The sequence below is a fragment of the Sabethes cyaneus genome, chromosome 3 (genome assembly GCF_943734655.1).
Source record: "Sabethes cyaneus chromosome 3, idSabCyanKW18_F2, whole genome shotgun sequence".
Lineage (NCBI taxonomy): Eukaryota > Metazoa > Arthropoda > Insecta > Diptera > Culicidae > Sabethes > Sabethes cyaneus.
The window spans coordinates 178,236,282-178,261,183 of NC_071355.1; the positions used below are offsets into that span (position 1 = coordinate 178,236,282).

At 40.6% G+C, this 24,902-nt stretch overlaps 2 protein-coding genes across 2 annotated transcripts in view; one reads left to right on the forward strand and one right to left on the reverse strand.

The window, feature by feature from the left end:
* LOC128743360 (homeotic protein female sterile) overlaps nucleotides 1-24,902 on the forward strand; it is a 420,579-nt gene that overhangs the window by 156,735 nt on the left and 238,942 nt on the right. The gene's annotated exons all lie outside the window — the stretch shown is intronic.
* LOC128743361 (cGMP-dependent protein kinase 1) lies at nucleotides 927-24,562 on the reverse strand. The gene is made up of 9 exons (XM_053839917.1): nucleotides 24,045-24,562; nucleotides 11,214-12,086; nucleotides 10,456-11,154; nucleotides 10,158-10,396; nucleotides 9,984-10,081; nucleotides 2,117-2,327; nucleotides 1,622-1,853; nucleotides 1,206-1,555; nucleotides 927-1,115 (listed from the first exon to the last, which is right to left on the reverse strand). The coding sequence occupies exons 1-9, from the start codon at nucleotides 24,126-24,128 to the stop codon at nucleotides 953-955; spliced, it is 2,949 nt and encodes a 982-aa protein (XP_053695892.1). The 5' UTR covers nucleotides 24,129-24,562; the 3' UTR covers nucleotides 927-952.

Below are 24,902 nucleotides of genomic sequence, written 5' to 3' on the forward strand. Positions count from 1 at the left end.
GTGCTCGAATAGACTACTCGATTCAACTGCTCGACTGAACTACTCGATTCAACTGCTCGACTGGACTACTCGATTTAACTGCTCGGCTTGACTGTTCGACTCGACTGCTCGACCCAACTGCTTGACTCGATTGCTTGATTCAACTGCTCGACTCGCCTGCTCAACTCGATTGCTTGTCGCGATATCATATGGCCGGTGTTAAATCAGACCGGACCAAGTCGCAAAATTTTAAAAAATGAGTTAATGATAGCAAACAATCAAGAATTTTCTAAGCAACATTTTACTTTAATCAGACTACACAAATGTTGCAAGCAGCCAGAAACTTTTATTCAGTTAAATAAAATCCAATACGACCATAAAAATTATTTGTTTCATTTTCCGGCTATGACTCTTTTATGTACAACATCTTAGAGCTACGTTATGCAATATAAGAACTTATTATCAAATGACACATTTCGTTGATTAAGATCGTAATAGGCCCTAAGCCTGTGATGATTTGTTTGCTTTTTTATACATATACCCAATAAAAAAATTGTGAATTAAAGACGTGGATTAGTCAAAATAAATGAACATGCAGATTTTTAACGATATCGAAGAATGTCGTTTTCGTACGACTCACGAAAAGACTCTATATTATAGAAATAGCCCACTCACACTCACAGCTTTCCTGCAATGTTACTTTTCCCTTTGGACCCAGGTGCAAAATAGCATAAATTTCGAATCCGCATTGCTACACAATAAATTTTTATTATTACCCAGTGCCACATTTCGAGGGCCTCGGTTTGCTGCCCTTGATACAATTAACCTCGAAATTGTTTAAACGAAGATAACCATCACGAGGAACCATTTAGTGCACTCGAAATAAACGAACACATAAATACGAGATTAAATACACTCGTATCAGCAGTGGTATTTATTAATTTTAATTAGTTCCATATAGATTCAAGTGGAATTAAAAATTAATATCCCACCCGGACGTCTCATCCGGTGGCTCGTCCAGATCCTTCGGGTATTCATCGAAGTTGGACAGATCGGTATCGGACTGGATTGGTCGCACCAGCGGTGCCAGCAGGGTGCGATCCTTCAACCGTTGCCATTCGAAGCCTGCGAACCAGCTGCAAATGTGGATTCAGAAAATTAATTTTTATGGTAATCTGCGAGTTTAACGCAAGGGCAAACAAAAACCCCCAGTCGGGATTACTTACGGGTGGTTTTTAATGTCAGCAATGCCATTTTTACCGTAGCCCAGCCGCTCTGCTGGTGTTTGCCGACAGAGCCTTTTGATCAGTACTTGCGCTTTTTTCGGAATGCGTGAAGGTAGCTCTATAATATCAATTCCTCGCAGAATGGCATTGTAGGTTTTCATATGATTTTTCCCCCGAAAGGGTGGCTTCCCGACCAGCAGCTCGTGAATAAATACCCCCAAGGCCCAGTAATCAACGGCTCGGTCGTGTCCTTTGTTGAGGATAATTTCCGGTGAAACGTACTCTGGCGTACCAGCGAAGGTCCAAGTTTTCTGGTTTGCCCCAATTCGCTTGGCGAAGCCAAAGTCAACCTGGTGAAGATTGTGAAAAACAGTGAAGGGAGATAGAAACAAAATATTTTTCCTTTCGTAAATTACCAGCTTTATGTAGCCTTTCTCGTCCAGCATTAGATTCTCGGGTTTCAGATCCCGATATATCATGTTACGGCTATGCAGATACTCGAAGGCTTCCACTACGCAGCCGGTCATAAAGCGGGCCGTTCGTTCATCAAAATATTTACTCTTCTGCAAAATGGTCCACACATCGCCACCGAGGCAGGCTTCCATCAGGAAGTACAGATACTTCTTGTCGCGGTACGTTTTATAGAGTCTGGAAGAAGGAGGAAATTAAAAAATTAATTTAGGAACTTTGTTGATATATTCTTTTGATTATGTTAATGTATACTTTTAACAGTAGGACATACTGATTGCACAGTAAGAAGTGAATAGATTGAAATGAAAAGCGGAATACAGACAATGGGCAATGTTCTTTTGAGAACAACAGAAAAATATTTTTCTGCATTCCAAGGCCTTCGGAAAAGTATTCAAGTATTTTGCCCTGCACCTGCGACTGTACATTCTTAAGCAACTTACCGCACGATGAACGGACTGTTACAGCTCAGCATGATGTCCTTCTCGCTGTAAGCGTGTTCCTGCTGCTGCTGCCGAACCATTTCGATCTTCTTGAGATATTTGAGGGCAAATGTTTGCCGGTTCCGGCACTGCACCAGCTCGACGCGTCCGAATCCCCCGATCCCCAGCGTTCCGATGTAGGTTAGGTCGTGCAGCTGGATGTGCTCGTATTCTGGACACGATAAGGGAGAAACGATTTCAGTGCAATGTTAGTCTGTCACAGTGAGGGAGAGACATTTTTACGGTAACTGCCAGTAGGGTTTTGCGTTTAGAATGTGAAGTGGAAGATTTTGGTTTCCGGCGGCAATGATGTTGGTAAAACGATAGACTTGCCACATATTTACTGTGTTTTAATCGGAAAGCTTAAAGCATTCAATTTCAAATTGTGTGTTTCTCTCATCTCGAATAAACAACATTTTGCATTTCGGTGGAATTACTTCAATAAGATGCATACACAGTTTGTATGATAATTTGAGCGGAAAATTTGGTACCGTAAACTATACTTACATTAAACCATTGAGATTGAGATTTGTAATTAAAATTATTAAATTTCATGCACTTGAATATAACGGATTCATGGGAATAAAAAATGGGACAAATTATTGACGCATGATATGAATAACATTGAGAATAAGTGCACCAAGATAATAGTACTGCAATATAATTTTTGTTTCAACATATTTTTGAAATATTTGCGTGCAAACATTCGATAACTCTTCAATGTAACATATGCCAACGCAATTAAAAGATTAGAAACATATAAAAAATGAATTCAGCAGATTTTATAGCATATATACTCTCAAAATTCACATGCAATGGATAAAGATTAAGCTTCATTATGCAAATGTACTCTATATCCCAATATTTGCTATCAAGTGCAAATGCTGAATGCAGCGGTACAAATAAGTTAAATACATTTTCAACTCTTACTTTGTCTTTATCAAGGTTGTTAGAGCGAGAATATACATTTCAAATTATATGAGTGCTTTGATAAAAACTTGTTTTAATTCATTTGATGGTGTAATCGGCTTTCCAGCAGATTAGATTGGGGAACGTCGAAGTAGTTGGGTCATCTTTCGGCATTCACCCATAAGTTGCAGGTCCATTGTGAGCTATAAGGTACGAAAGAATATGGTTTTGCATGCACATCTGGTTGTACATTCTGGATTCCATAGTTTTGTTTTTCACGAAAACGCAGGTTTTTCATCCGCAACTGCAAATTCCTTACCAGATCATAAGCTATCTTGGGTCTTTCGGCTTCCAAGTAGCACATTTTAGGTCCATTTAGTTGAAGCAACCGAATTACGACTGAAACTAGTCATAATTCGGTTACCACAACTACTTTGTAACAACCGTGCTAGTAGGGCTAAAATGAATTTGAACTTGCTAGGGAAATCACCTCGACCAGTGGTTTTATGGAACTTTTGTCCGGGAAGCTACCATTTAATCCATCTTCACGTACATTTCGTCGTCCATTTGGATGCATCCTTCGTACTTCGTAAGAACTTCATTACATAACTTACCCAAGCAGCACATTTTTCGCACTTATGGTTGCAGAAACTTATTTATGACTAAAATCAGTCGCAAATTGGTTGCCACAACTGAATTGTAACAACTGTGCTAGTAGGGTAGGGACTCGTTTTTCGACCAATAGATTCGGCTTCAATAGAATAGATTCGACTATACAGGACATAGTTGCTTACTTGTTTACTTCACTTTAGTGGTAACGGTACAGTACGGGCCTGCGCCTAACGAATTATGGTCCTCCAATTGTATCGGTCCTGAGCTGCCTAACTTCAATCCCGTTAAAAACTAGCTGAACGTGCTTTAAAGTCAACAGCACACGTCCATCGGATGTGGCGTCTGCCCGGAAGTCTACAGATTCTTCCTAGTTCTCTACTGAAAAAAGTTTTCACTACTCTTTCATTGGGCATTCTGGTTATGTGCCCAGTCTATCGCAACCTGCCACATTGTGCTATGTTCACTATAATATTACATATTTGTATACGTGATACAGCGCGTGGTTCATGAGTCTGCGCCACCTGCCAGCAATAATGATAACTGATAAGTCATAATCGCGCTATTTCCCGTTTAAAAGACCTTCCACTGTTGTTCGATTGATTTTGATGATTTCGACGTCACCCGCAAAACCAAAAAGCATGTGAGATTTCGTGATGACAGTTCGGTTCCTTTCCACATTTTCCAGGATTACACCTTCCAAGTCAATGTTGAATAGCAGGTTAGAGAGTGCATCTCCTTGCTTCCTCTTGTTCCCTCGCCCGTTATTCTGAAGCTTGATTTTGACCCAATAGCGTCGCACGAATCATCGAATCATGGTTAATCTTTTCTTCGAAAAACTATGTTCTAACATTATCTGCCACAGCACATTCCGTTTGACTGAATATTACGCCGCCTTGAAATCCGCAAACTGATGTTGAAATTTTATTTCCGAAACTTGTCTTTGGGTAGATCCGTCATGGAGCGACACTTACGAAAACCGGCTTGGTACTCGCCGACGAAGGTTACTCATTGACCCGAGAAGATCGAAATCCTTCTCGCAGACGAATTCTTCTGACGGTGCTTTGGTTGGGGTTTGTAACCGTCGGCTTAGTCTCGGCCCAAGATTTAGGAGACTGTCGCGCGTACAAAATATATGTGTACTAAAATGTCAAGAGAAGAGTTGTAACACCCTATTGCGAACAGCTTTCCTCGGTGACGAACGCAACCATGTGTCAATGGCTTCACTCACGCACCACCAGGGTGCGGAAAATGGAGTGCAGATTGAAGGTGGCAAGAAAACTGTAAGCGAGAGACGATGGAATTCTTGGCGTGAAAAGAATTAATAGGTCGATAGGTCGATAGCGCAAACGATAACGAGAGCGATTACCTTGTCAGAAGCTGAGCAGACCAGTTGAAAATACGAAATTGACATAGGAGTCTAAGATGTATGGTAGCTCTAAAACCCCGAAGTTGAAGAAGCGTCCCTGCCATCGACACCATCGCAGCTAAGCCACGTCGTCGCCAGCGCGCTTAGTCAGAACGCTAGGTGTGGGCGCAGCCGGTATACCAGGAGTAGGCCATCAAACCCCGTACCAGTAGTCACCGACCTGACCGCAATCGGATCACGGTCAGCATCTGTACCGGGAGCACAACCCCAGAAACCAAAAGGTGTTTTCTTGATAATGATTCGCGAACGTTTGCAGTCCCTGAGGCTTTTATTGGGGGGTCTCGTGAGTGCTGGGTTGTTACGACCCCGTCAGTTACACGTTGAATTTCTTGTCGATATCATAGACAGCCCAATTTTTCCCAATTGTTCTCAAATGCAGCTACTGATCCTTATTTCCACTACCATTACCGACCAATCGATAGTACGCCGCTCACGTAAATGTTTGAGAAAGGTACACTCGGTCAATTTAACCAATTTCAACGACTTCGTGAAGTCAATTGAGCGAAGAACTCTCGAGGTCTGGTTCATATTGACAAGACAGAATACAAGTGGCGTCAATTGATCCACATTATAACTTTTCAACATATACGGCACGCATATCGTTCCTTCTCTTTTCCGATGTGTCCCTGTGTTCATATGGAGGAAGTTCGACTGGATCCGTACAGAGCCAACCTGGAAGCACGTACCTGATGCACCTGTTTTGCATAGGTTCGACCGCAGTCCAAAAGCTCCAAACAACAGCTGCCGTCTCCAGTTATGAGCGTACAAGTGCGTAATACAAAGCTCTCAAGCAGTATGGATCACGAAATAGGGTATCAGTGTACACGATTCTCCATCCTGGAGGAATTATCATGCAGACATCGTTGTAATACGGCGAAAATAGCGAGGGCCCGACGTTGCTGCCCTGAGGAACACCTGAGGTATTCCGGAACTCGCAGGACTCAGTGTTGCCCAGTTTCACATAATACAGCGGTTTTCAAGACAGAATTTCAACTACCGAATAAAAGTAGCAGAGGCACCGATATGCTTTATTTTGACAAGCAACCCAGTTAGCATTTTTATATGTATATAAAAGTTAGAAAATCAGCATTACGTACATATATACATGCTAATAAATCGTATTTGATGCGCAAAATTGGCATATCCGTGATATTTTGAAGCGATATACGTGATGAGGAGCATTTCGTCGATATAAGTAATCATATACGACAATATCCGATTAAGCCCCACTCGCTCCGTACTGCTATACGATTCTATGCTGAATATCGTATATATGTCAGCAATTATCGTTATATAGAAATGAAAATCAACTTGGGCGGACTTTATTAAGCTTTAGTTACGAATCCGAATTTGTTAAGAGTTATTTACGATAATTTTCGGTTATTGATGGACGATTTGGTGCTAGCTGGGAATATAGTGTGGTCAACACGATCGAACGCAGCTTTGATGTCGATATAGACCGACATACTTGTGCTCCACCTTCCATATGTTGTAGACAAAATGAGCTGAACTCCACTAGATTTGTGCTAATCGAGGGACCAGGAAAAAACTTATGCTGATCAGTTCAGATGAGTTGAGTATTTCGCAGCACTTTTGTGCAACTAGCCACCGATAAGAATCCCGAATAATTTCGAGCCAGCGCAAAGCGACGTTATCCCGCGATAATTGGCAAAATCGTCTTTGTTTTCCTTTTTGAACACATGAATGGTATAGGAGGATCTTTTCCAGCATACAGGAAATATTTCTTGGAGAAGCGATAGGTTAGTAATAAGCTGTAGTGGTTTCGAAAGAGTAGATGAGCAATTCTTCAGTATAATCGAAGGTATTCCAACCGACTCGGAAGACGCCGATGAATTCAACTGCATCAAGGCAACTTAAACTAATTTAGCGTGAAACTACATAGTTATGTTTATATCGCACACGTTTGCAGGAACGAACTTCAGAGCTTCTTGCTCGTCAAGGGCTGAAGCGCTACTGCAAGCGAACACACTAGAGAACTACTGACCAAAAAGATTACAGATGGCTTCGGTATTGCTGGCAGATTGATCACTAAGTGACATTTGTGTAGAACGACCTGTTTCCGTGCGCTTCTCACTAACGAATGACCAGAAACATTTGGGATTTTGTTGGTTCCTGTTGCTTTTGCGAAACATATCTCGAGTAAAAATGGCGGTCATGGGTTCTGTATCGAGGACTGGCTCTAATAAACTCTTGTTTGGTGATCGCATCCCGCGTGCGAGAGTACTTCTTCAGCACTGTAGATCTCTTACATTTTAGGTGACGAAGGCATACATTTGACCAGGGTGGTTTCCGCTTTGGCCTGAGTCGAGGAGCGAATTCGCGAAAGAATAATAAGCGCAATTGGTTGAAAAGGGATACAGCCATATTCACATCAAACCCATCCAGAAACGACCAATCCATTGAACGCAGAGCTTCGTTCATGCCAGAAAAACTAGTGCGGTAGAAATCACACTCTCATTCATCTAATACTCCTTTGTATCGAATAAGGGGCAGACAGCGTGACAAGTACTGGAGGATGTAACTGATCAGCACGCTGTTATTATTTCAGGTGGTTGGATCACATCACACTGATTGACTGCATTGACATTAGCAAACATTAAGTCCAAGGCCTGGTCACGTTGACCATCCAATAAAATCCAAGGAAATAATATCACCATCCTGCCAATTCTCATGTTATGAGTTCATGACTGTACCGAGTTGGCGAAGATATTCGGCAGAACAACGCTTTCAGAGACGACGCCAGTATTCTTAGATTGTTTTTCATTGTAACGATCGATCTGAAGGTATCTCCTCTGTGAAAGTGTAAAAAACGTTAACATTATATTGGCAATGTTTCTAAGCTTTTAAAACGGTGCTGAGTTCAAACAAGCTTTAACTTGACTAAAAATTGTCAGTATTTATTGGGATATCTGCATGTTCCTGTAGAGGTGAGTTTTGAGTTTTTTTACTGCAGCCCCCCACACACCGCCAAAATGGGATGATCTTGACGCAACAAAACAGACCTGAATGCTCTTAATCTTGCTGTGTTTTAAAATCCTGTAAGTACCGTTGTTACCGTTACCGAAACGTTTAGTAAATCGCTTACGTGCTTCGAGAAATGAATCAGTACTCCATATAGGCAGGCTTCCAAAACATGCTGATAGAAACTGCTAGGTAGCGTTTATATGTAGAAGCCTTGCGATGAGGGGCGCTGACGACATCCTTCACGAGGCAGGTTGTCTACCAGGATTGGTGCTAATGCTTTCTATTTGGATTTCTTTTGGGGCAGGATTAGTAGCGTCGATTTCATTTGTGCATATGGAAGCAGTCAATCGAGTGCCATTGTTTCCTTCTCTAGTAATAACAACTCTTTCTTCATGTGGTCTGCGCCAAAAAGAACATCGGTAACCCTAACCAGATTTAGTCACAACTTCCACGGTTGTCTTAGCCAAATGGGTCAGTATCACCAGATACTGTGGTCGCCTAATTAAAAATTTGGCGTTATGTGTTAGACCTCGGCAAACTCAGTTAGCGGCAAATTTTGTCATCGGCTGGGTTTTGACGCTATCCAATGGACAACAAACACCGACTCTGTCCAAAAATATGATCGACAAAAGAATTTCGCAACTTCTTGCACCTTTTAGTTATAGATGGTCTAATAATTATGCCACTGCCGTTTTATGCGTTGTTTCTTTCCATAGAAGCTGAGGATCTCCCAGCTAGCACTAACTCGTATATCAATGTACGGAAATCATCGTAAATATTTCTTAACAAATTCGAAATCGTAACTAAGCCTTGATAAAGTGGGACCAAGTTGATTTTCTATCATATATAATGATAATAGCTGACATACATAAGATTTTCAGCACAAAACCGCATAATAGTACGGACCGAGTCGATACAGTCGTAACACTTAAAGTTATTCGTAATCACATATATCGCCTCCAAAATAGTACGGATAAGACAATTTTCGGATCAAATACGATTTATTAGCGTGTATATCCGTACGTAATGCTGATTTTTATCTTTTTTATACATATGAAAATGCTAGCTGGGAGCTATTCCTCCATGGAGTCTTCAAACGAAAAAAAAGCAGGAAAAAGGAAGTCGAATGCGGATACATTGCTAGTTATGTTGAATCCGGTAACAAAATTGTTACCTGACTTGTGGTTTGCCCTTTTCAGCTTATTTTAAATTTAGTTATGACGGAACAAAATTAGAAATGGGGAAGGGAAAAAGCAAATTTAATTCCAATAAAAATATTCTTCTGTAGTTTTCCTACAAAAAATCTTTAATTTTTCAATAAAATAAATCCGATCAGTTACCAAGATAAAACTATTAGGGTAAAATTCAGCGTAAAATAAATTCAGGTAAAATTAGGGTAAAGGGTTAGTGCGCCGCTAAATCTGAAATCCTGATCCTGCAGAAATTAGGTTTTAAATGACGAAGCGTATTGCAATTTTACTTAGTTTTACTAAGTCACTGAAAATATCGGCCAGAAAAATCATTCATTTCAATTGTTCCGTTTTTTTAGCTTCAACATTATCGATAGGTTATCGATCAATTAAGAACAGTACATAGGACATTGACCCGGATCTTCCTTCGTACATCAATTATCAATTATCGATAATTATCGTCAAAGCACAAAGTTCAACAATAATATCTATGCCATCGGCTGCACCTGCACAAAATACTGCACGTGATATCAAAATGGTTGAAGAAATTTGGAAAGCAAAAACTGGTTAGTCATTAGTCAAGAAAATGAAAGACCAGTAAGAAACAAACGAATTTTTTACATAGCTGAAAACGCTAGTTTTCGATTCAAATTAAAACAATCAGCACTAGGTATAAATCATGGTTAATACATTAAGACAAACTTACCCGATACAATTTTCCGATTGTCCGAAGTACGCGGCATATCATCAAACAGTTTAATTTCACGTAGTTTTTCCAAACCTCCCAAAAATTCATTGAATGCTCTGCAAAAACTCAAATCAGTTAAATATGTTTTAATTTGATTTGCTATAGTCAAACCTAATTCCCAAAAGAACTTACATTCGGTTTAGCGTCAAACACTCAGTGCCGGGAGGGTTAGCAATAATGCTGGCCAACCGCCTGTCCTCGTGCAGCAAGGCCTGTTCACCGAAATATGCCCCACGCTGTAGAGTTCCCACAAGCTTGTCAACGCCATTTCGATCCGTTTTGATAACATTAACGCTGCCTCCGCGGATTATATAAAATTTATCCCCAGGATCACCTTGTTGAATAATCGTTGACCCTGTGGCGTAGAATTCCTATCAAAAACAATAATGTTTTTAAGCCATATTTCTGGTAAATAACAATCTCAACATACCCTTTTCAGCAAATCGGAAATCTTGTGCAGCTTCTCGATTTCCAGATCCTTCAAAATGGACACCGTACTCAAGAACTTAACATTCTCCTCCCGCTCCTTTCGGCCGCTCTTCATCATAATCTTCTGAAACACGCGTCGTTCAAGCATCCAAACTTTAGCCTCGGTGGTCACCCGAATGGACGCGAACCGTTTTGCCTTGTACAGGATGGCAAGTTCACCGAAAACTACACCCCGTCCGAAGGACTTTATGACCTTATTTTCTACCACCACCTCGTAGGTTCCGTTGGCCGATACGAAGAAGTGCGCTCCAATGTCGCCCTCCTTGATGATGTAGCTATTGGGAGGGAATGTCATCGGACTCATGGCATCCGTAACGGCCTTCAGCCGTTCCTCGTCCATCAAATTGTTCAGGAACTCATTAGCGGTGATTGCTTTTTTGATCATTACCTCGGCATCGCGCGGTTTCGGGTGACTGGGAATAACAATCTCTCGGGAGCTCTTCAGTTCTGTTTTTTCCGAAAGTATACCTTCTTTACGAACTTTAGTTTTTAAAACACCCGTTCGGCTGCTGTTAAGTTCTTCGATTCGGGGTGGAGGTTCAGAATTGCGTGAGTCTCTGGCTTCATCAGCGGCATCCTTCTCCACCGGAGCTGACGGAGGAATGCGCGTTGGTGGTGCACTAGTTGGTTCGGGAGTAGTCTGCAATTAAGAAGTTCGATTATAAACCGTGAAAATTAATGTGTTTAAAATACGATTACCGGTTTGACAGTAGTTTCTACGGGGCGTAGCTGAGCGTGATCAGTCCTGCTGATTAAGTCGTCCATTTCCGGTGGCGTTCTCGGAGGAGGTAGCTTCGGAGGTGTGGGTTCCTCATCTTGCGATGTGTCACATGCATCATCATCGTAGTTTTGTCGAGGAGGTAGCTGCGGGGGTACCGGATCGTCCTCTTCTGAACTGAACACCTCCGAAACGGGTTCCTCAATTTGTTTAACGGAAGAAATAGTATCATAATCATCTGATGTTTCCGATATTTCCGAAAATTGCACCGGCTTGGGTGTCGCAGGAGCTTGCTTCCGTGGCTTAGACGATGAGAGATTCGGTTGAGTTGCCACAAAATTAGTAGTTGGCACTGGGGCATCCACAGCAGCAGGTGCTGTTTCTTTAACGATTAACTTTTCCTGAACTGGTCGCAATTTTTCTTGTTGATTTATTTTTACTTGAAGTTCCTTGATTTCTTTGTCTAATTTGGCTAAATGTATCCTTTCAACATCACTAGGATGTTCTCGCTGCTTCGACTCCAGAGCCAGCTGGAGGAGTATTTTTGTTTGCTGAACTTCTTTGAGCAACTCTAAGCCATTGTTTCGATCGTTTTCTTGTGAACTAGCACTAATACGATCGTTGATTTCTGGTGCTTGCGTTTTCCGCACCATCTGTGGCTGTACAGCCGGTGTACTTTGTGGTCGTGTATCGCAAGTGGGTTCATTATTGCCATTAAACCGCTCATCTAGGCTACCCAATCCTGACTCTCGATCTACTCCTTTTGGTGAAAATTTACCATTCGACTTTGCATTCACTACATATTTAGATGGATGAAATTCCTCATCGTAAATCCTAGTGCTTATTCGAACAGGCTGAAATCATACAAAGTGAAATTTAATCAACGGTCCAAATAAAATAAACATTTGTCAAGGGTTGTGATTCACCAGAAATAAAAAATGTCTTATCGTACACGAAAGGCCGCGGCCTTTAAGAGCTTACCGTTGTAATTAAGCTCAAACTATGAGTGTTGCCTTTCTATCGGACATATCGAACATATTGCACGGGATTGGTATCTGTTTTTCTGATTGACATGTTATCTCATTTCATTACCCAAAAGCGGCTAGCAATTGATTCAAGACGTCATCGTGAAAGGATGTTGCAATGCGATGCCACAAACTTGCGTTCATACGACAGGTTATATAAAAAAAATTAATTTTACCCATTTTAATTTATCAACTGAAGAAAATTGATAATTTTCTACGTTAAAATTTACCCGTACCCTGTTTCGAATGTAATTTCGGTACACTGCTACGGGTACCATCAAAGTATCGCTTACGTTTATCTGATTCTTTTCACGTTATTATTTACGAAAGCAGATTTGGAAGGATAATCCCTTCCCTTGTGGCCAATGACGTGCATCCGATTAAAAATATAACGAAAAGTGAATCCCAGCTTATCATGACGCATTTTTCACGTTGCTTGATGTTGATTAAAAATATGATGATTAAATAGGAAATAGGATTAAAACATGCGATGATTAGCGACTAATTTTAGTTGGCTTGTTTGCAACAACTAATGACTTGGGTTTTTCCATTTCATATCACAAATCGGTATAAATAGTATCATAGAAACCTTTGACTGAGATATTGTTATAGTTGTAAGTATTTGTTGTTAATAGATCAAAGATTATTAAGAACGTGTTTAAAGTTGAAACGCGCGCCATTGATTTCTGGGATTTCTAGGTTTAAATATAGGTTTAAAATTAACTGAAACCTTCAATGGTGAAAACGTGGTTCAATACATTCAAGAAAAATGTATGTTCATAATTAATTTTTCTTTATTAAAAACAACAGAAAATACAGCTTTCTCAATAATTTTCGAAGATTTTCTCAGCGATTTAGTGAAGCAACGGTGTGTTTCAATGTTATTTGCTTTGACAACACTGTTCTCTAGTCGGACCATGTGCACTGGTATGTTTGCCTCTTTTGTTCTCCCACCATCCTTATGAACAGCGAGTGAGACGTCAAACTCGCAGTTTCCCGTAAGAACACTAGAGAATAAAAGAGACGACGATTACCGTTTGCCGAACGTTTAACGCATCTACCGACCAAAAATATCAAATATATTAATGCAGATGCCGATTAGTAGGTCACGGATAGGAACGCGAACTTACTGAATAGGGAGAAAAGTTCGAGGGATTTTTTTTGGGGACGTATAAAAATTCAGATTTCAGGATTGCTTAAAAAAGCACCTTGAGGGTGAAAATATGTTCGGTCTGATCAAAATTAGTTCCACCGCTCCAACTTTTAAAGCGGAAAATCAAAAGTTTAGCACAACAATAGTGTCTTCCAATGGTTACCATTGACCATGTTCAATGGTTACCATTGGGGCTTGAAGAACTAAAGGTAGCAAGAAGATTGGTATGCTGATATCAATCACTTAGTTAACCCATCGCTTGTAATAAGGTAAAACAATCAGTGACCCGCTTAGACTGCTTAAAACCGGTTCTTTACCCTAACTAGTTTTGAGGGAGATTTCCAACAAGATTTATTAAGAAGCTCAGAAACACGATCAAATTTATGAAACAAGTTCACCGCAAGCCTAAGGAGTAAAAAGCGCCAACGAGAGGACAGATTCGCCGCCTCCAAGAACATGGCCATACGTAGTACCTTCTTCCAGCATAACCTCTACCATCGGTACACCTGGAGATCACCCAACCAGACAGAATCACAAATCGACCACGTTCTGATAGATGGTCGGCACTTTTCAGACATTATCGACACGTCAGAACCTATCCGGGCGCTAACATTGATTCGGATCACTACCTAGTGATGGTACGGATACGTCAAAAACTATCTGTTGTGAACAACATACGATACCGCCGCCCGCCACGGTATAATCTAGCGCGACTGAAGCAACCAGAGGTCGCCGAAAACTACGCGTTATCTCTCGAAACCGCGCTGCCGGAAGAGGGAGAGCTGGATGAAGCCCCTCTTGAAGACTGTTGGAATGCCGTGAAAACAGCCATTAACAGCGTAGCGGAGAACGTCTTAGGCAGTGTGGCACCGAATCGACGTAACGAATGGTTTGACGAGGAATGCCAGCAGATATTGGATGAGAAGAATGCAGCGCGGGTACAAATGCTGCGTAGAGCCACCCGTCAGAATGTGGAGCGATACAAACAGAAGCGGAGGCAGCAAACCCGACTCTTCAAGGAAAAGAAGCGCCACCAAGAGGAGAAGGAGTGCGAAGAACTCGAACAGCTGTACCTCTTTCACGACACACGGAAGTTCTATCAGAAACTCAACGGATCTCGCAAAGGCTTCGTGCCGCGGGCCGAAATGTGCAGAGATAAAGATGGAGGTATCTTGACTGATGACCGTGCGGTGATCGAAAGGTGGAAGCAGCACTACGATGAACACCTGAATGGCGTGCAGGCGGAAGACCATGATAGCGGAGGAAGTGACCACATTGGTGCAGCAAGCGACGAAGATGTGCCACCCCCATCGATAAGGGAAGTTAAAGAAGCCATCCAGCGGCTGAAGAACAACAAAGCAGCGGGAAAGGATGGCATTGGAACGGAACTTATTAAAATGGGCCCGGACAAGTTGGCCGGCTGTCTGCATCAATTGATTGTCAAGATTTGGGATATGGAACGACTACCGGAGGAGTGGAAAGACGGGGTTATCTGCCCTATCTACAAGAAAGGTGATAAGCTGGATTGTGAGAACTACCGAGCCATCACTATCCTGAATGCCGCCTACAAAGTGCTGTCCCAAGTCCTCTTTCATCGACTATCGCCAATAGCCAATAGATTTGTAGGAAGTTACCAGGCCGGCTTCATGGAGGGTCGGTCTACAACAGACCAAATCTTCACCCTGCGGCAGATCCTCCAGAAGTGCCGCGAATTCCGAGTCCCCACGCACCACCTGTTCATCGATTTCAAAGCCGCATATGATAGCGTAAACCGACAAGAGCTATGGAAAATTTTGGACGAAAACGGTTTTCCGGGTAAGCTTACTAGACTTATCATGGCTACGATGGATGGGATCCAGTGCTGTGTGAGAATCTCGGGTGGATTGTCGGACCCATTCGAATCTCGCAGGGAACTTCGACAAGGAGATGGTCTTTCCTGCCTGCTATTCAACATTGCGCTTGAAGGTGTTATAAGGCGAGCGGCGATCGAAATGCGGGGCACGATTTTCAATAAATCCAGTCAATTTATCTGCTTTGCTGACGACGTGGATGCTGTCGGCAGAACATTTGAGGCGGTGGAAGATCAGTACACCAGACTGAAACGCGAAGCAGAGAAGATTGGATTGCAGATAAATACGTCTAAAACGAAGTATATGCTGGTGGGCGGGACCAAGCGCGACAGGGCTCGCTTGGGCAGCACCGTGGTAATCGACGGGAATGAGTTCGAGGTAGTCGACGAGTTCGTATACCTTGGCTCGCTGGCAACAGAGGACAACAATACCAGCCGTGAGATTAAAAGACGTATTATCAGCGGAAGTCGGGCCTACTACGGACTCCACAAACACTTGCGGTCGAACAATCTGAGCCCCCGTACAAAGTGCACACTGTACAAAACGCTAATTAGACCGGTTGTCCTCTACGGGCACGAAACGTGGACATTGCTAGAAGAGGACCTACGAGCACTCGGAGTTTTCGAACGGCGGGTGCTAAGAACCATCTTTGGCGGAGTGCAAGAGAACGGTGTATGGAGGCGAAGAATGAACCACGAGCTCGCGCGTCTCTACGGCGAACCAAGTATTCAGAAAGTGGTTAAAGCTGGACGGATACGTTGGGCAGGACATGTTGCTAGAATGCCGGACAACTATCCTGCAAAAATGGTTTTCGCATCAAATCCGGTAGGAACAAGACGAAGAGGGGCACAGCGAGCGAGGTGGCAAGACCAGGTGGAGCGAGATCTGGCGAGCACTGGGTGCCCGCGGAACTGGAGATCAGTTGCCATGGACCGAAACAGATGGAGAAATTATACTGCGCAGGCCTTGTCATAAGACGTTAGGCCAATTAAGAAGAAGAAGAGAGGACAGATTGGTAAACGCCTGGAAAATGCGTACCTGTGCGAAAAAATAGTTTCCAGGTACCAGTCTGGATACGACCAATCTTAGTGAGAATCTACGTACTACCGTAACTCTTGCGAGCTTCCAAGCGTATATTTAGGAGCCGCTCAAACCGGCGTCTAATCACCATATTAGGGGCATTCGATCATCGACGTGGTGTCAGTCTGGGGTTCAAAGCAGTGCAAATATACGATAGTCCACCGATCAATAGGGGGTTAATACCGTAAACTATAAAAAATCAATGCGAATGAATATTTGAGCTAAAACAATTGGAATAGATGAATTGGAAACTCAGGACGTGTAGTTCCTGAGTTCTCAATTTCCAAGCGAGCACTCGAATGCCCTCCAACGTATTATGTAAAGAGAACAAATTCATCGTCATAGCACTGGATAAAGTGTTCTAAAAGGGCTCAGCAGTGCTGACGTTCAGTGAAGGTCATATCATGTACCAGAGCTGCAGTTGTACGCATGACTAGGGTACAACTTTTGTAGTGATGGATGAGAGGAAATCGATATTGAGCACTGAAAATCATGGAGCGGTTATTCAACAACGTGAACAGCCTTCCCCTGGGAAGTTGCTGTGGAGTACGTCATCGGAGCATAAAATATGACTGCTGTTCAAGATATAACATCAAGTTCCCCATCAGAGATTTCAACGCTCCTCTTAGGCGGGAGGAGGAATACAAACCAGTGGTTGAAGGGTTCGGTGTGCACATCAGCTTACAAACGAAAAAGGCCTAAAATACATCGATTTTGCCACATCTAAAAAATATTCCGTACATAGTACCTACCTACCTTCTTCCAGCATAAATTTCAACAAGAGCATACTCGAAGTCACCATATTATACTGAAGCATATTTTGGTCAGCTACAGGCACTTCACAGACCTTATTGATGTCAGATCCTATCGAAGCGCTTACCTAGTGATGGTTAAGATGATATCCAAAACTTGTGTGAACTGTGAACTTGTGTCCCGTGCGGCTTGACGTGGTTGTGGATGCTCCGTAAGCGGAAAAGGAAAAGTTGAACGACGAATAGAATGGCAGTACAATGGATGTCAATCGTAAGGTGACCGAAAGGAAGAAGCAGCACTTTGAAGTACACCTGAATAATGCCCGGGCGGAGAACCATGGTGGCGAAAAAAGCAGTTATGACGGAGTGACAAACATGCAAGAGCTGCCAACCCCAACGATAGGTAAGGACGCCAACAGAAGAACAATAAATTTTGAAAAATTGTATCGGAGCAGAGCTTAGCAGAGCAGGTGAATCCGCAAATGTTTGAATACAGAACAGCTGGAAGGGATGAAGGAATAATTGCCCGATCTAAGGAGACAAGTTGGACTGTGAAAAATATCGTGCGACCACCGTTCTCACTGCCAGCCACAAAGCGCTCCCCCAAAATCAACTATCACCAATGGCGAATAGATTTGTTGGAGATCAATAAACCTGCTTTATTTAAGAGACGGTCACCGTGAACCATATCATTACGGTGCAGCAAATCATCCTAACAAGCCATGAAAAGAGATTTTCCACGCATCATTTATTCATTAACTTTGAACCGGTATTTGATAGCATCGACCGCAGAGAGCTATGGAAAATCATTGCCAAGAACGGTTATCTGGGGAAGCTAAAGAATCTGACTAAAGAAATGACATCGGAGCTCATTTTTGGTTCGTCGAAACCAAGTGCGCATGAATCTCGATGAAACCTTCTGAATATTTTGCTCGAAAACTTGCGGAGTATCAGTCGTTCAACGCGAGAGAAAATATTGACGGCTAGCAAACGGCAACAAATATCATCGTATCATCACGAAATCGATCCGTGCTGCCTAAAGAAAACACCAGGCAATCAAGTTTGTAGCGTACAGTTTATAAAATCGCCCAAATGTTGAGCTCGAAAAAAATATTGTTAGAACTTGTTCAAGCAACATTGAACAGAGTCACGCACAACAATCATCGTTGAGCAAATCAGGTTTAATGATGACAGGAGGCCACGACTGACTGATCTCCAGTGTAATTTCTTTAGTCAGATTCTTTAGGGGAAGCGGATCAGACTGATTATTCAATGAATGAAACAGTGCTTACGGATGGCGAAGATGGTGATTGCCAAGTTCATTCGAATCTCACAGGGAATCTTCATCAATCGTTGGTAGAACATCTATAACTGTGGCTGAACAGTACATCACTACGCCCATGTCCAATGTGTATCCTAACAAGATGCTCATTAGACCAATTCTCGGGTAATTTTTCAAATAGACCTATGTGACAAAGAGAGATTCTCTTCGTGTCTTCTCTCTTCCGCTTTTTACGACAATACTAATGCATTTTAACACATTATCTCTGCATGAATCGGTTGCCGGAGTCACTAGTTAGCTAAATGTTTTGAAAATTTTCTTTTCTATAAATGCATAGAAGCGCATGCATGTAGCGGTGAAATGCAGAAGAGAGGAAATGCGAGGAGAATAATTGTCACATAAGTCTATTAGAAAAATTACCCGAGAATTATTTTCTTCAATCATTAGTACTTGGAATTTTCTATGACAAGCATATGACAAGCCAGAACTCGTGCAGGGCTATGATAAACCCAGTACCAGTATTCAAAAGGTATCTAAGTTTGAACGGATGTGGTGGACAATGCCGAATAGATCTGGTGATGAGTAGACGGTATTCAAGAAATTGGTGGACGGTTGTGGAGAATTTTTGCTTGTTATTTTTATTTTTAATGTGGTTTTAATCAGTTGGTCATTCACCACGCTTGTGGAGAACTTTTTTTTCATTAGACTGAGTCTTTAGATGGAAAAACAGTAAACGCCATCCGGGGCGAGATTGTGCCAAAAAAGCATATATTTTTGTTCTTTGGCTTAGTATACACACAATTTAGGAACTAAGTTGATTTCAAACCTGTCAATACATACTAAATTGTTCAATTAACAACTACCGAAGAGATGGTTTAGTTACAATGAAACCTAATTTTATTGGAAGTGCATGAACTTTGGCACAATCTCACCCCTTCTACGGGGTGACATTGTGCCAAAAACATAAAGTTAGGCTAAAAACCTAAACAGTGAACATTAGCATGTTTATAAACAATATAAACATAAATATCAGTATAAAGTAGTTCACATGGGGCCGTCCATGAACTAAGTGAACTATTAGGGGTAGGGGTCGGCCAAAAAAAACGCATCATACAAAAATATGAACGAAAATAACCCTACCCTGAGAGGTCTGAAATAACTAAAAATGAGTTCGTAGTCAATGGAAAGCCTTTATATAGCCAGTAGCGTTTCTAGGGTTAACAAGGGGAAGATATATGAAGGGTTGTATCCTAAGGGGGCATACCTATTTAATTATTTAACAAAAGTAACCATTATTTCGTTCGAGAACCCGCGGCCGCAGAACATGTGGCCTATCCCACCCCCCTCCCCCCTCCTTAAAACTGGCAGTTTATACACGGTCTATTATATTCGTCTTATATTAGAGTGTTTATTCAAAGCATCTGAAATTTCCAGAGAAAAAGTAAAAAATAGTTGAAATTATTTAGCAGACCTATGCTCCAAAATGGATGATGCAATCTGATCTGTCAAAATATTGTGCTCAATAGTAAATAATGTGAGTGTGCTGGTGTATACTGACGTATTTTTGTTGTGTATGTGCAATCCACAAATTGGATCGATCATTATGGCTTGGCACAATCTCACCCCCGTGAAGCTCGAAAAGTACAAAGTTTCGAAAAATATTATTTTCGTAATCAAAACTTATCCAACGCATAATAGCCTTTCAATACATTGTAAATGATTAATTTATATACCTTCAAAATAGCAAGTTGATATGATTTCATGTTTAGGTTGGTTTATGCGGGACATTTTTTACAAGCGTTATTACCGAGTATTTTTGATCGCGAACTTTGTTATGAATAAATATGTTATGTTCATCATCATTTTGAATTTAGGACACCAGTTTCTATAGATATAATAAATTTTCACATATAAACATTTTTGGTTTTTGGCACAATCTCACCCCCGTGGCACAATCTCACCCCGGATGGCGGTAGCCAATAAGTTTACGACACGTGGTTGTTTCTTAATGTTGGCCAAATAAACGGTATTTTACCCTAATTTTATAAATATCTCTGGATTCCTCTGGGATAAATTTAATCTTTTTTCACCAGAACAAAAGTAATTTTAATATGCATTTGAGCAGTTTTGTTTTTTTACAGTACCTGTACAGTACCAAATCACAGTACCAGTACCAGTCGAGTGTTTGTTTACAGTACCTGTTTGTTACTTGTAGTTTGAGCCAATAAACATCATACCACCCTAATCTTGCGACGTCAACTGAGAAAATTACACTCAAGTCTTTTTTTACACGGTTTGTTTTTTTCGATTACTCAAGAACGGTGCAACTTAGGGACCATTTACAAAATACGTGACGAATGTCGGGCCACTCCCAAATGTATTGATAAATAAATGAATGGTCTTTAAGTTGCCCCGTTCTTAATATTCGAAAAAACAAACCGTGTAAAAAAAGTACTTGAGTGTAGACTAAAATAACTAATTTTAACACAATCTAATAAATCACTTTCTAAAAACCACATGAAGATAGCTTTCTTCTGGCGAAGGAAAATCGGACGTGGTTGAGGATTTGAGGATATTAATATTTGATTTGATATTTAAGTATTTCACTGCCCATTCATATTCATGGACGAGGATTTTGACGGCGATGTACTAGAAGTAGTAGATGAGCTAATATTTTTGGCATCGCCGATGAGCGCTGCCAAAAACACAACTAAGCAAATGTAATGATACTTTCAAACTGAAAGTCGGAGTTATTCATATAGCACGCGTCGCTGCACAAAGTTAATGATGCACAAAACCTGAATCAGACTAGTAACGGGTTAGAAGTAAAATCTGCACTAGTCTCAATGACCTGCGGTTTTGTTATTTTTAGTTTTTAACATGCTGATATTATGGATCAGCTTTCAAATTCAAACACTACGTACAATAGTATTACAGCAGCAACTACCGACAACCGTGTTATTTTTATATAAAGAACAAGAAGACTAATGGAAAAAGTTTACGTGTGTGCATATTTGAAAAGCGTCAGCAGAAGAGCAATTTACTCATTATTTAGCACTATAATTATGATAGTAATATAACAGAAACCTTTTTTCCTGGCCCACGTTATGAACCAAACTAGCTGGTAGTAAATCTATAAATATAAATTACTCAATGTTTGGACCAAATTTCGGTTCTTTTTAGACATTAACACCATAAAAACGATAATTACGTATTTTGACCAAATAAAATGTTGTCTCGTTACGACTACTTTGAAGATCTTTTCCAACAAGCTTGCCACAGTGCCGACCGATTGGTGATTTTTTAAGGTGTCAAACCTTTAATGTACAAAAATGGCCGAACATGCGAAGTTTTCGACACACGTCATTTGAAAAAAAAAATTTAAAGGCAGTTGATAATTGCGAGTATCCAGGCAAAACGACGAAAGATGGCTGATGTAGGTCGGAAGGTTGGAGTTAATTGACTTTTTTCGTTTTATAGTAAATAATAAAATAATACTGCAATTGAAAAAGGAGTAGCATAATTTTATAATAAAACCCATTATATTTCGCGTTGCGCTGAAATAAAATTTGTGGAGACTTTTGCTCATAATCGGTCATTTGTGTTTGCTGCTATGTTCAGTCAATATGTATTTGTTTTTCGTTTAGACCTATCAGATCGCCCATATACTTAAACCCAATGCAGACAAACGAAATAAAGGGGATCACCTCATTTCTGTCTAGCTTTTTTGATACTGGATAATAAAACAATTCGTTCAGTTTAAAGTCCACTGTAACAATAAATGTTGTTTGTCGGAACAAAAAAACTGCTGTTATCTCCGAAAATTTCAATTAACAATTTCGGTGCCTATCTATCAGTGCGTGCCGTTTCAGTTGCGAATAATTTATACAGTAGAGATTTTCACAATACGGATTCGAGGATCCCGCATTTCCATTACACCGGTACTGTCTAGTTTCCTTGCTCTTCATTTTTGGAGTTTTGGATATAGAAATTAGGTGTAGCATTTGGCTATCACATCTGTCGGAGCTTTTGGACCTTTCAGAGTCGAGTTATGACGTATTAGAATCTATATAGCACCCAATAAATAGATAGACAATTACGTATTGAATGACCCAAGCGAAACTACCTCATTCGTATCTAATCAGGATCTTTCTACATTCGTATTACTTCCCTATTAGCACCAATTTCATACGATACGAGTATTTAGTATCTCAGCTTTCAGTGAAACCCGATCGACCTTATTACACAACTATCGTCTGTAATTTCTTTCATTGTTATCATCACTGTCGCAGTTCGGAATACCTCCCGCATATCGGAAATTTTAATTATTGCGTACAGACGCATTTGAAAGTCGACGCCACCCAAATAAATCGCCGTCCACAGGAGCCGCTTAGTCACACGTATTCATACAGAATTGAACAAATCGGACACACCTCATTGTTTCTGGCTCCTCGTCGAATAATTTAGCTTTTATAATATGATACGACAATATGATAATATTTGATGGATTAGTTCGATTTATTAGGTGAGTTTGGTAATTAATGTCTGGTATTTTCTGGTTATTGTAATTTCCTTTTTCTTTTAGGCATGCATTTGAACGAAAGAAAAGTTTTATCCATTGATAAATTCAATTGGGTTTGGCCATTTGTACCTCGCCTGAAGAAATATGACTCATTTGGTGGCGTTTCCAGAAAATGACTAGTAACACCCAAATGTTGGAATAACTTAGCGAAATTAATTTTTTAGCTTAGAAAACTTAATTATTATTGATCTGTTTCGTGTTTTCTTATCATGAAGTTTTATTTTAAACCTGTACTCGTCTCATACTCTGCTAATACCTAATCTTATCACAAGATTAAACATCGGTGCAGGATTAACTTCCACGAATTATGAGCGCCGTAAACAAAACACATTCTGGGAAACAGAAATATGCATAAAATGATCGGAAATACTGTCGTTTTCTGTTTATGCAACAGCTACCAATAACTTGGGTAGTTGGTTTTGGATGAGACGAATGGGGGATGATTGATTGAATCAATTAATAATTGACGTCCTTTGAGAATGATTTTAATTCTAATTTGAAGATATTGTCTGCGAACAAAACGACACCATTCTTTTTCAGGATCTCTTAAATAAAGCTTCATTTACCAAAAAATCAATAGTTAAAATTTAATTTCCCAATTGATTTTGTTGAAATTTTAAGAAATTATTCATTGGATTGAGCTCTACATCTCAATTTATATAAAGTCTGCCCAATATTGAATTCTGTTCCCAATTCGATATCAGATCAGAAAAAACTCAGTTGGGAATATATATGTTATTCACATCTAATTTTATAATTTAATTTACCTACCGCTAAAGCTCTCTACTGTTGCGACAGAATGTTTCTACAACAAAAAGTTGAGAAAAGTGTTTCAATAGCTCTGCTTAGTACTGTTTGTATTAGTTATCTTTATCCGTAGTTTCAAGTACCCATTATCAGTAATAGAATAGTTTTCACATTTTTATTTATAACTAAATGTGTCAACTCGAACGAAAGAGAGATTAAACTAAATCTACCTTTTCCGTATGTATTTTACGCAGCTTAAGTTACTAACCGCATGTCAATTTTAATTCACTGAACATTGTAACACTAAATTAACCCCGCAGTTACAATGTATTTCTACTCACCACAATGCCACCGTTACTGATTCCCACTTCCGGCAAATTGAAGGAACCGTGTTTTCTGGTGAAAAATTTCGCAAAGCACGCCATCAGTTTAATCCTATTGGTTTTCTCGGTAGGTTAATCCAGCACAGTTCGTACACTCTGTGACCTATAAATATGCAAGTGCGCCTCGCGACAGAGAGATAATATTCGCTGAACGAACGCTCTTGCGAGGCTTGCTACATGAATTTAAATTTATTTGTTTTCACGTTATGACAGCCCCTTTTATGTATCTTCTTCGTTGCTTTTAATCAACACAGTATAAGCGTACTATCCTTCTGAACGTCGCACTCTGGAAAATTCTCCAACTGAACTTATTCAATTTTTTATGAATATCACTTGATTATACACTTAATCTATAATTCACATGGATAAATTCACGCGCGGATACATCAAAGCACAAGCTAAGAAAATACCTTCGTTTCGTTACATTTTCAGAAGCAACTGAATGTTTCATTCGAAAAAAAACAGCAAATTAAGACGTTTGAGCGGCTTGCTATCTCGAAGCTAACTGTCTACGGTTGCACAAGTGACACTGGTACACCTTCCTAGCGACAATATCAGTAAGTAAGTTGCGGGATTCCTTGCTTTTTTGCTGGTCAACACCTTGCTAGCCACCGCCGACCGATAGCCAGCCGGCGGCCATCACCAGGCAGTTCGTTATCAGTTGCTACAACAAAACCCGTGAACGACACTTTCAAGCTCTGATAAGCACCATCGAGAGAGGGATACATCAAGACGATGACAGAGTCGTACTTGGAATCAGCAAAGTTACCAGAAACTCGAAGCGTTTTTCATTTTATATTTTAAACCAAACTAATG